The sequence below is a fragment of the Athene noctua genome, chromosome 1, assembly GCF_965140245.1.
Source record: "Athene noctua chromosome 1, bAthNoc1.hap1.1, whole genome shotgun sequence".
Classification (NCBI taxonomy): Eukaryota; Metazoa; Chordata; class Aves; order Strigiformes; family Strigidae; genus Athene; species Athene noctua.
In genome coordinates this window covers 9444063-9455282 of record NC_134037.1, presented here as the reverse complement: position 1 = coordinate 9455282, position 11220 = coordinate 9444063, and the positions used below count along the sequence as shown (strand labels likewise).

General features: G+C 44.2%; 2 protein-coding genes across 2 annotated transcripts; both read right to left on the bottom strand.

Annotated features, from left to right (window-relative positions):
* Nucleotides 1-110: 110 nt before the first annotated feature.
* On the bottom strand, nucleotides 111-5173 carry SF3B6 (splicing factor 3b subunit 6). Its single transcript, XM_074895549.1, has 4 exons — nucleotides 5026-5173; nucleotides 4593-4711; nucleotides 2095-2233; nucleotides 111-1594 (listed from the first exon to the last, which is right to left on the bottom strand). The coding sequence occupies exons 1-4, from the start codon at nucleotides 5053-5055 to the stop codon at nucleotides 1505-1507; spliced, it is 378 nt and encodes a 125-aa protein (XP_074751650.1). The 5' UTR covers nucleotides 5056-5173; the 3' UTR covers nucleotides 111-1504.
* Nucleotides 5174-6626: 1453 nt separating this feature from the next.
* TP53I3 (tumor protein p53 inducible protein 3) lies at nucleotides 6627-10950 on the bottom strand. The gene is made up of 5 exons (XM_074921870.1): nucleotides 10813-10950; nucleotides 9880-10147; nucleotides 8457-8669; nucleotides 7671-7867; nucleotides 6627-6905 (listed from the first exon to the last, which is right to left on the bottom strand). The coding sequence occupies exons 1-5, from the start codon at nucleotides 10948-10950 to the stop codon at nucleotides 6717-6719; spliced, it is 1005 nt and encodes a 334-aa protein (XP_074777971.1). The 3' UTR covers nucleotides 6627-6716.
* Nucleotides 10951-11220: the final 270 nt, after the last annotated feature.

Here is an 11220-nt window from a genome sequence, read left to right as displayed (position 1 = left end):
TTACCTGTATCACAAACATGCAGGTGACAAATCACTTCCTTTCCAACAGGAAAGGCTACATGCAGAAGCACAGCACAAAGCAAGCCTGGATGAAAAAAAGCAAAACAATGTAGTCACACTTATTTTTTACTAGTCAGACAGAACAGCATGGTTAAGTGACAGATTTCAATACAAATCTAAGGATGAGGAAATTGATACATTATGACAGTATAATGCACTGAAAAAATTTAACTTAAATTACAAATCCTCAAGCAAAGTATGTTTGCATCTGCTCATGTTCTGCACGGGCTGGAAGTTGTCTGGTCAGGGAGTTAAACATCACATCCAGGAAAATAAATCCTCCCGAGGCAGGAAAACTACCAATGTTCACATGACTTCCAGGTGGTTCAGAGCAGGGGCAGAAGTTAATTCTTTTCCAGTTCCAAAGTATACTGGTTATGCATATTCTGTAACACACGAATTTTTATTCACAGGACACAAGTGCTGAAAAGTGTCAAATGTTTTTCCTCCACTAGATGCTACATGAAATATATTACAATTCAACCACACCGAGTAGAAAACAATCACACTACATGTATCTAAAATTACTGCCATCATCTATCATCTCATTTTGGTCGGGTGTTCTCCACTTAACATTAAAAGGTGTGAAGTGTGTTCCTGTTGCAGCTACTGACCTCAGTACAAACCGGGTACAAGCAATAAAGATCTCGCACGCCACTGTCAGCCCTGCAGCAACACACTATTAGAGCAAGATTATTTTAGTGCAGCTTACCAGTTTTGTCTGAATCACTTGAAACAAGATATTCTGACTGAAGTCACCTCAGCAGTTAGATCATTTTAAAAGGCTATTCATTTTCTAGTTTGTAAAAGAAACTTCGTTATAAAGATGGATTTGGGCTTGGTTTCTAGCAAGAAGCAACCTCATGATCATGCGATGGAGTCAGGTTCCTTCAAACATTCCCAGAGGGAGAAAGGCACAATAATTTCTGCACAATATTCAGGTGTGATGAAGTATCAAATCATACTTCCTTTTTTTAAAAAAAGCACAAAAATCCCTGTGGCAGGCAGACCAGTTGTAACACTCCATTTTCAGAGAGTAACAAGTTTACCTCTGTGTAGGCAGCTGGTACAGAGCCCCCTGAGCTCTCTGGGTTAACTGGCTGCCACCCTTAAAATCCACCCTGGAGACTGGGCAGAACTTCAGGAGGTGTGAAACACTCAACCTGCTTGGTCTGATCCTGAAAGGTCCCGCTAGAAACAGGGCTGCAGTCATGCAGCATTTACCAGGTCACCCTTACAACACAGAGAAGCCATGTCCATTTAGGGGGTTTAATCTTAAAGCAAATCTTGCAGTGTTTTACATTTAATTCTAATGTGAAGATCTAAAGCTTCAAATTACAGCTTATCAATTTTTTTTAAAAAAGTTATACTTCATTGAGAATTCCTACGTTTAGTTCAAGAACTCAGTGGCAGGGCTTGAAAACAGTTTTCCAAAAAGATCAGTTTATTTTGGTGGGTCTGTATTAATTCCATATTTTTCCTTGAGAAGCTTAAGCTGTTCCTCTTTCTTCTTTGTGTCCATCTTTTGGAATGCCTGTAATTAGGAGAATAAAAGATGTGAGAAGAAAAATATAATCTCATCTGATGACATGTTATTTCCCAGTTACTGCAACCAACGTCACTCTGAACTACACCAACACCACACACAAACAGCGTTGCTTAGTCCTGGACCTCAGAGGACGCCACAGGATCCTGGGTACTGTCAGTAACAGGTGGGAACATCACGACCCAGAGGCTTTTTACCTGCAAACAAGATCTCACATCCTGTTGCAACTGTGCAGTTTTAGGGCCCCTGCTTCCTCTTCTCCAAAGTACACTCACCAGAAACATGTTTTTCACACGCTTCGTCCAAAGGCACTTTTTTTTTTTTGCACACAAGTCACCAAGTAAAGATGCTAACAATTTATCCAATCCACTCCCTCTACCAGTTTGCATTTATTTCTTAAAAATATCCAAGAAACTATCTTTTCAAACAACTTTTTGGGGGGCTAGTTATGTTCACAGGTAATTCAAAAAAACCCCAAGTGTACGTACCCTGTTTGCGTTATAGTACAAAACAACGAGGTATCTGTTGCACACGTTGAATCCCGACAGGTGATCACAAGCATTTTTGGCATCAAAGATGTCTTCATAGACCACATAGGCTGTTCCTCTAGTTTCAGGAGTGTTTCCACTGCAGAGCAAGATCAGTTTTAATGTTAAACAAAATGAACGGGAAATAGTTCTATTAATCTTTAGCGGTGACAGATTAGATTAACTAATGCAACCTCACTAAAAACCCAACTTTTTTTCTTTCTAGATATTAAAATACATTCCTGCTTTCCACACCAATCTCCAGTTACAGTTCAGAGTCAAAGATGACAGGAAAATGTGACAGAGGCATGTGCTGTATTAAAGGAAATTCACTTCACAACAACTATCAGAAGCTGCTGCTGTCAGGGGTTGTCCTACTTCTGGAAATACTTTAGGTTTTTATTATGGTGATTAGTTTGCTTTATTTAATATTACAAGATTAGGCTGTCAGTTAATGGCTGTCTGGATCAGATGTCTCCCTAGGACAGACTATGGCTCTCGGCACATCACAAAGTCAATTTGGAGAGTCAATCCAGCCCCACTGGTACAAGACCACTTCAGACACCCAACCATCACCTACTGGATTGTCAATTCAATTTCCTTTGCCTGAGGGACAGGAGACATGTCTGGGCACATAACACTAACTAGCCCAGAGAGACTGCAGAGTTCCTAAATCCAAAAAATCTCAGCTAAAAGATAGTTATAGCAAAATTAATAATGAGAACTGTCTCTAAAGTGCTTGCTTCTTAGAAGAAAATGCCTGAGGACAAATGATATTACATGTGTCCACACCAGGGTACGTACAAAAATGAAGAGGAGTGGGATAAGAACTGCACAAAGCACGAAAGTAATTACAAAGGGAGTTCCACATTATGTCTTGTCTCACGATGTCAGGTCTTCTGTGGAAAACAACACAGCTTAGTAGTGGGGAGGCTGTTCACAGCTCCGTGTCAGACACATACGCCAACACAATGCTCTGATGGAAAGCTCCCCCAACAAGCCTTAATTCTTTGTGTCCCACTGTCACACTGTTCCAACCTACATGTTTTCAGAAACCTTAAATATTGTTGTCTTTTTGCTTATTAGAGAAGAATTCCACATATTTAGCCAAGCAGTAAGTTTATGCTGCCCCTTGTTCCTTTAGCCACTTCCCCAGTCACTTCTGTTGCCCTTTCCTGGTCAAAAAGGATCTCACTAGCTACACGTTCCAACACAGCATCAGCAGTACATCACCCTGTCCTTGTTTGTTTACTGAAGGCAATTCTATACATAAAACTCACTTTATTCTATACACTGAACAACCATTTTTAATCTCTATGGCTCTGGAATGAGCAGTTCTATTTAGGTTAGTGAAGTTCTACTAACTTTAACTGTTGTTCAACTGTTTACATATTTACATCCTACATAGTCAAAACAATCATACCGTGGATTAATTACCCACGCCAGTCTCAGAGCTTAGGGAAATGGAGAGTGATGTGACAAGGATACATTCTGCTCTAATCTTGATCAGCAACCTAGTCGAGAACTCATGTTGCAGGTTATTTTGCCACCATCCAGATAAAAGCAGTACAAAAAACCCCGTATCAAATATAATCTACATTTCATTTCTATTTGTACATCTATTGAAACGTGACTTACAATGTTTTCTTTTAAGTATTAAACATCATTTTGTCTCCTCTCCCTCCCCTTCCTATATAGTTTTCAGAAAAGGAAAAAAAAAAATCCTTTTGTATGAGTGTCATACTCCAACCAGTCTTACTATGGTTCTCAAATGCTCTTCCCAAATTCCAGCTTCAGCCAACTCTTTCCCCTAGAAACTTAACAAAACACTAACCAGATAAAGTTATGGTTTAATCCACAACAATCAGACAGTACTGAGAATAACAAGCAATATCAGAGCTCGGTTCTGCAATATTTGAAGTAACTAAGGAGAAGAATCTGATTTGCTGTAGCCACGTATAACCTCAATGCATTTTAAAACAAAGTTACAGTCAGATCACCATTATCCAGAACGTGTGGGTCAGGGACAAGCTGTATTCAACAGACAGGGAATTGTTGCTAGTATTTGTTTCTACTCAACAGGTCCAGCAGCAATAGTAACATTTCTATTTTCCCATTAGTTAAGTATCTAACACTCATTAAACATGAAAACTGCTTGTATTCAAGCTGTATTTAAGCTTTACTTGAGAGTAAGTCTCTCATATTTTTGCCAACTTACCTAAGTTCACATCCAGTTTAAGCTTTTTCACCCTACCTGCCAGCAATGCTATTGTCTAAGGAATTCACAGAGAAATATCATCACATCCACCTTTGGCACAGAGGGATACCGCTAAAGTGCATTTAACTTTTTCAGCTGTGAAATTCAGTTTCTACCTTCTGCAATAGGATTAGTGACATGTAACAGCTATATTAAAGCTACATAAAAACCTTAACTTTTCAAAGAAAACAGAAATACTTACACCCTGATTTGTCGAATAGGCCCGTATTTCCCAAAAATATCATACATTTCCTCCGCTGTGATTTTATATGGCAGGTTCCTAATATACAGGATCCGATTGACTTCTGGAGGCAGCCGAATCTGATGCAGGAACAACATACGGCGTTAGACCTAGAGCACTCACTTCAAACCTTAAAAGAAGCAGCAGCCTACGTGCTAAATCTTGGGGCTAACAAAGCTTCGCTGGTCTTTTTATAATCTTCCACAACTACAAACTTGACGAGCTTCTGCCAGTCAAGAGGCCTGCCTGGAGGGGGACGAGCTCCCTCGGCCAGGGACGCGGAAGGAGCCCAGACCGGGCGGGAAGGCCTGTTCTCGGCTCCGGGCCCGGGACCCCTCCTCACGCCCCTGGAGGGCTGAGGCGGGCCAGGGAGGGGGCAGGGGAGAGCACTCACGTTGGCTCGCTTGGCCGCTTGCATCGCCATGGCGGCGGTCCGAGGAGGGGGGCCGCGGCCTGGAGGAGAAACACCCGCAAGGAACCGCCCGCCGCCTCCCGCGCCGCTCGCCTCACCGGGGCCCGGATGCTATCCCGGCATGCACCGCGCCGGAAGCGCCCGCCCGCCCGTCTCCGCGCCCCTCCCCGAAGGGCGGGCAACGTGACCGCGTGGCCACGCCCCCGGCCCCAGGCCCCGCCCCCCGGTCTCAGCGCAGGGGCGCGGGCGCCAGCCCCGGCGGGCGGGCGGTGAGTGGCGGTTCACAGAGTCACAGAATCGTCTGGGTTGGAAAAAACCTTAAAGATCATCCTGTCCGACCGCTAACCTCACACTGACCGTTCCCAACGCCACCAGATCCCTCAGCGCTGGGTCAGCCCGACTCTTCAACCCCTCCAGGGATGGGGACTCCACCACCTCCCTGGGCAGCCCATTCCAACGCCCAACAGCCCCTTCTGGAAAGAAATGCTTCCCGACATCCAGTCTAACCCTGCCCTGGCACAACTTGAGGCCATTCCCTCTTGTCCTGTCGCTTGTTACTTGGTTCAAGAGACTCATCCCCCCTCTCTGCACCCTCCTGGCAGGGAGTTGCAGAGGGCCAGGAGGTCTCCCCTCAGCCTCCTCTTCTCCAGACTAAACCCCCCCAGTTCCCTCAGCCGCTCCCCAGCAGACCTGTGCTCCAGACCCTGCCCCAGCTCCGTTGCCCTTCTCTGGACACGCTCGAGTCATTCAATGGCCTTTTTGGGGTGAGGGGCCCAAAACTGAACCCACTCACTGAGGGGCAGCCTCACCAGTGCCGAGCCCAGGGCTCAGATCCCTTCCCTGTCCCTGCTGGCCATGCCAGTGCTGACACAAGCCAGGATGCCATTGGCCTCCTTGGCCACCTGGGCACACTGCTGGCTCCTGTTCAGCCGGCTGTCAATCAGCCCCCCAGGTCCCTCTCTGACTGACAGCTCTCCAGCCACTCCTCCCCAGGCCTGTAGCGCTGCTGGGGGTTGTTGTGGCCCAAGGGCAGCCCCCGGCATTTGGCCTCAGTGAAACTCCCCCAGCTGGGCTCAGCCCATGGCTCCAGCCTGTCCAGGTCTCTCTGCAGAGCCTCCCTGCCCTCGAGCACATCAACACTCCCACCCAACTGGGTGTCATCTGCAAACTGACTGAGGGTGCCCTCGATCCCCTCGTCTAGATCATCAATAAAGATGTTAAACAGGAGTGGCCCCAACACCGAGCCCTGGGGGACACCACTCGTGACCGGCCGCCAACTGGATTTAACTCCATTCACCACAACTCTTTGGGCCCGGCCGTCCAGCCAGGTTCCTGTCAGGGGAGATGGTCCAGGCCGCAGCTAGTGATGATGGAGGGTGAGCAGGCTCTGGAGTGCAGGTGGCGAGGGAACTCAGAGCTGAGACTGGCCGTCCGTGCCTGGCAGGCTGCTCTCCACCGAGAAGCGCTCACCAGCATTTTGTTTACTTACTCAAGACGTGGTTGCCACAGCTGCAATATGGACCTTTTATTAAGTGCGTCCTGTAAGGTGTTGCTTTACCCCTACTTTTTGTCATCCTCCCACAACAGATCATCGCAGATTTGAAGCAGATCTCTGCTTGTCAAACACCCGTAACAATTTCGTCCCTGAAACAACTACAGCAGTAGGCCTTTCTCTAAGATGAAGCAGGCATTTTGATGACAATTTTGCCAATATTCTTGTTTTCTTCCATGAGCCTGTGTGCCTCTGCAATCTCGTGCAGAGGGTAAACGCTGTCAACAACTGGTTGGAGATGAGGGGAGGTTCCTCCAGAAAAATATGGCAGCACATCTTCTGTGAAGGCTTTCACCAGCCGTTCCTTATACTGCAGAAAAAAATAAAAGCACTTTGAAGATATTTCCAATGATTTTTGTTCACAGAGGTATCTCTTTAAGCACACTGTACAAAATGTACACACTTCTCGGGGAGACTTGACATTTGCATAGTAAGACAGACATGTAAACACCTCACAGGTGTAAATTACAAACAAGAAAACTTTTAGATTAATTATATTTTAATTCAATTAAATTCTCCAAGCAAGTGGTATAAGCTCAGTGCAGAGCCATTTAAACTAAACCAATAAAATTCTTGAGAAAAATTAGACCATGGACAGAATCTATTTTAGGGATCTGCACTGCTGTCTTTTACTGTAATATCTGAGAATTTTCCACATGATATTTACAGGGTAATTTCTGGGCATCCAAATAGCTTCAGTCTCTACTTTGAAAAATTTAGAGGTTTTTCCCTTCCCCCTCCTCCAGCCCCAACTTGATCAAGTTGCCTGATCACTTGAGCTTTGTTTCTCCTTAGGCCAAATCTTTAGATTATGGTACTCATGAAGCACGTTAAGAAGTCCTGGGTATCATTCCTCTGATTCAGTAGTTGTAAAAGGAAGGTGTTTGATAAAAATAGAAAAGGGATATTATAACTTAATTTTGCAATGTTTTCCAAAGTATGTAGTAACAGTTCAAGGTGGTGCTTTTTGGGTAATAATGTGTTAGATTCAGCTTTAACACTGATATCAAAAGCTCTCAGAACTGTCATCGATTTTAAGGTCAAGCTCTATACACTGTTGATAGCCATTACTTGCCTCCTTGTCTCGTGATCGTAATAGACTTGTATGAATGCTTGCTCTCTTGGAAAGCAGCCTTGCAAACAAATGTCCATGTACTTCACCTCCACTCAGTAGTCCATAAATAATCCACCGGCCATCAGTACTCAGACAGTTGAGATTCTTCTCCCAGTATGAGCCACCAATACAATCTAAAATAATATCTACTCCAGAACCTCAAGTAGAAACAGAAAAGATTTCAGCAGTGAGCTGCGTTAAATGCAGGAGAATTTCAGGGAAAACTAAAATCTTCTTTATAGGTACAGAATCAATCCTGCAATTGCTATTTAAATCTTCCTACTGAAATTAGGAACTGGCTCAACCTCTAAGCAATTCTAGAATCAAGCACCAAAAAAAAGAACCATAGATATCCAGATGCAGACTTTGTCATAAATCATCTGAAATGCCTAGAAAAGCTAAATTTTTCTAACAGATAACTAAATTTTGTTTCCATATCCAGACACAAAGACAAGTATGAGGATTAGGTCCCACAGTTCCTTGTGGAGGCAACAATAACACAGGTGCAATATTTATGCCCCAAATGAACACAAAGCCAAAGAGAGTCCATACAGAAAACAGCACAATTACACTAAAGAAAGACAGATTCTTGGGCTGAATAGTACGTTAAGTTGTACCAATGGGGTCATTACTGTATGCTCCTTCACCAACTGAGGTGACAGTTGGAATGGAGTGTGTGGGCACTTATGTTAGGAGGTACGCACTCCTCCTCAGCTGTAACCAGGTCTTTCACATACAGGTTCTTACCTTGGGTGAATGTCAAGACCTTTTCACTAAAATCTTCATTCTTGTAGTTGAACCCCGCAGCTGCTCCAGTGTTTGCTGTTGCTTTCAGTTTCTCTTGAGTTCCTGCTGTCACGATGGGAATAGCTTTTGCCAGTCTTACCAACTGAATGGCTGCCATGCCAACTCCGCTAGCTCCAGCATGGATCAACACTCTCTCGCCCTTCTGTACTTTACCTGAAGGAGGACATAAGGGGAATGTTCACCTCTTTGGCATCACCTTTGGATTAAAACATGATCAGGTGGAAAATACTGAAGAGGAAGCTGAAAGAGATGCCCTTGAGTGGGATTTGTTTACATCTTCATATCCTTCATAAAAGAAACAAAGCCAGCACTAACACAACACGCAGCGTACTGACAGGACTCCATTTTACTGACTTCAGTGGAATGGCTTTGGCTTGGCCGTGTCCAGTTCTGGGCATCTGTGAACAAGCTGCCTAGGTGAGTGCAGTCAGCCTTTTTATACCAGAACTGTCCACTGCCACCGTCAGAAAACAGACTCAGAGGATGTCAATACTGAGAAATCACGTCACTCAACAACGAAGTTGTGTTACCCCAAAGTGCTGGGTAGAAAGGTAGACCAGTTCTTTCATTTTACTATCTACCAGTTGCCCTAACACATTTGTTTGTGTTCCACCAATTGCTGCTGGAAGTGAGGCACCGAGTGCATGGTCCTATTTGACCACGCAAAACTGCTCGAAGTGAGTCTGCATTTTGGATAGTGAGGAAAGTTACTTGTTTGTAACTCCTGTTCTTTAGTGGAGATTTAGGTGCTACTGCTGAAGACAGGATATTTGAAGAACAGAAGAAGGATGTCAACGGAGGAAAACCCTGGCAAGTGCTACTGTTAGTGCCTCTGTAGCACGTTTTCAATACGAAGAGTGTGAGTTTACATCTGGTTTAAATCAGCTCAGAGCAGATTTTACCTACAATTAATGTCTCTGTGAAACAAGGTACAAGAAGTACTACTGTAGATCCATGGGCAATTAGTGAGAAAGTACATGATACGGTCATGCTTTCAGTGAAGTCAAATCTTTAGAAGTAGGATGCATTTTCAGTTGTTTGGAGAACATGTAAGTTATTTCAGGGTTTAGGCTTAATGGAAATTGCCATTCAATCTGAGAAATACAGACAAAAAGAAAAACTGACCATCTTTCCATACCCTTCCTTGTAAATATGCAATCAGCAGAGTAAGTTGTGACTGGGGGAGATGTGGTCAAGGTTTCAGGATTTGGGTCTGGCATACTGGACTCTGACCCATGTGAATGGAGTGACGGAGTTCTTTGAAGGCAAACAGCATTCAGATGGAGGCAACAAAGAGAGGATTTCATAACAGAAAGGAAGATGAGCTGTTCTGGTGGGACAGATTTGCAAATACACCTCTCACCTACAAAATGCAGCAGCTGAAAGGCTGTTAACCAGGCTTCGGGAATGGCTGCAGCCTGAATGAAAGTCATACCACAGGGAATTGGCATCAGGTAGCCTTCAGGTACTGTAACATATTCTGCCTGGCCACCTCCGGAGAGCAGAGCCATCACTGCATCGCCAGTCTTCCACCGGCCCTTGCAGCCAGGTCCGAGCTCAGCCACACTTCCAGCTGCTTCTAAGCCTAAAATATCACTTGCTCCTTTGGGGGGAGGGTACTTCCCTCTCCTCTAAAACAAAAGAAAAGAGAGGGCAAGGAAGGAAAAGCCACACATCAATGAATGTAATGACCTGTGATATTTTACTCACATGCCTCTAACCTAAATTCCTATTTATTTAATCCTGATTTTGCACTGTGCAAATGTTCCAGTAATTTGAGAATCTTCTATCCTCTGGCAACACTTCTCGCTTCCAAAGTATGTTTTATTCTTAAAACTGTGTGTGCAAATTCAGGTTCTTGCAAGTCCCCTTTGTCCATGCCAATGCATGCTGGGGAGGTATTATGGTCCCCAGTTGCAGACTTTCAGCTCAAATTAAAGCAGCTCAGATTTAACAAACTGAATGTGATTTCCCCACACTGGAACTGAGCTAGTAGAGCATTTCATGTTCATATCAAATGCCCAGAGAATATGGAAAGATTGGAGCTCAGTTTTACATCTTTTCTTGAAAGGCAGCTGCCTTTTCATGCCACCCCAGCATTGCAGTGACCCAGGTAAAAACAATTATCTGCTGAATCAACAGACATCTTTTTTAGCCCTGTGAACTCTCCCATCCCAATGCTCACCAGGCCCAAGCTCTTTTAACTCTTCAGATTTGTCAAGACTTCACATAGGGGCTTGAAAATTTGGTATAGTTTTCACATGCATAAATCTGCTTCACATATATATATATATACCTGGAGTAAATCAGCCCTATTAAGAGCACTTGCAGAGACCTTCACAAGAACTTCTCCTTCTCCTGGATGTGGTTTCTCCACTTCTTTCACATAGAGATTTTCTGGGCCTCCTGGGGAATCAAAATAGGCTGCCAACATTTCTCTGGAAAAACAAAACCAAAAAAACAAACCAAAAAACCCAACATGAATGCAGGCACACTCATGTGCAGCTGGAAAATCTCAGTAATCAGCAACCACAGCTCCACACTCCGCTCTGCAGATGGACAATGCAAACTGTGACACAGTTCGAAGGCAGAAGAGGGGAGAGCTGCCAGAGACAGCTGAATTGTATGCAAGGAAATATATTAATAATAGGATACAACGTATTGTTGCAAAAGCCATTTCACAAACCCTGTAGATCACCTTGCA

Bases quoted from the DNA above. Each gene is read 5' to 3' on its own strand.
- SF3B6 (XM_074895549.1), bottom strand. From the start codon at position 5,055: ATGGCGATGCAAGCGGCCAAGCGAGCCAAC. The intron at 2,234-4,592 runs GTAAGTATTTCT...CTTGCTCTGCAG, and splicing joins CCTATTCGACAAATCAGGGT to TGGAAACACTCCTGAAACTA. The intron at 1,595-2,094 runs GTACGTACACTT...TCCTAATTACAG, and splicing joins TGTACTATAACGCAAACAGG to GCATTCCAAAAGATGGACAC.
- TP53I3 (XM_074921870.1), bottom strand. From the start codon at position 10,950: ATGTTGGCAGCCTATTTTGATTCCCCAGGAGGCCCAGAAAATCTCTAT. The intron at 10,148-10,812 runs GTATATATATAT...CTTTTGTTTTAG, and splicing joins ATAGGGCTGATTTACTCCAG to AGGAGAGGGAAGTACCCTCC. The intron at 7,868-8,456 runs GTAAGAACCTGT...TTTCTACTTGAG, and splicing joins GGTCTTGACATTCACCCAAG to GTTCTGGAGTAGATATTATT.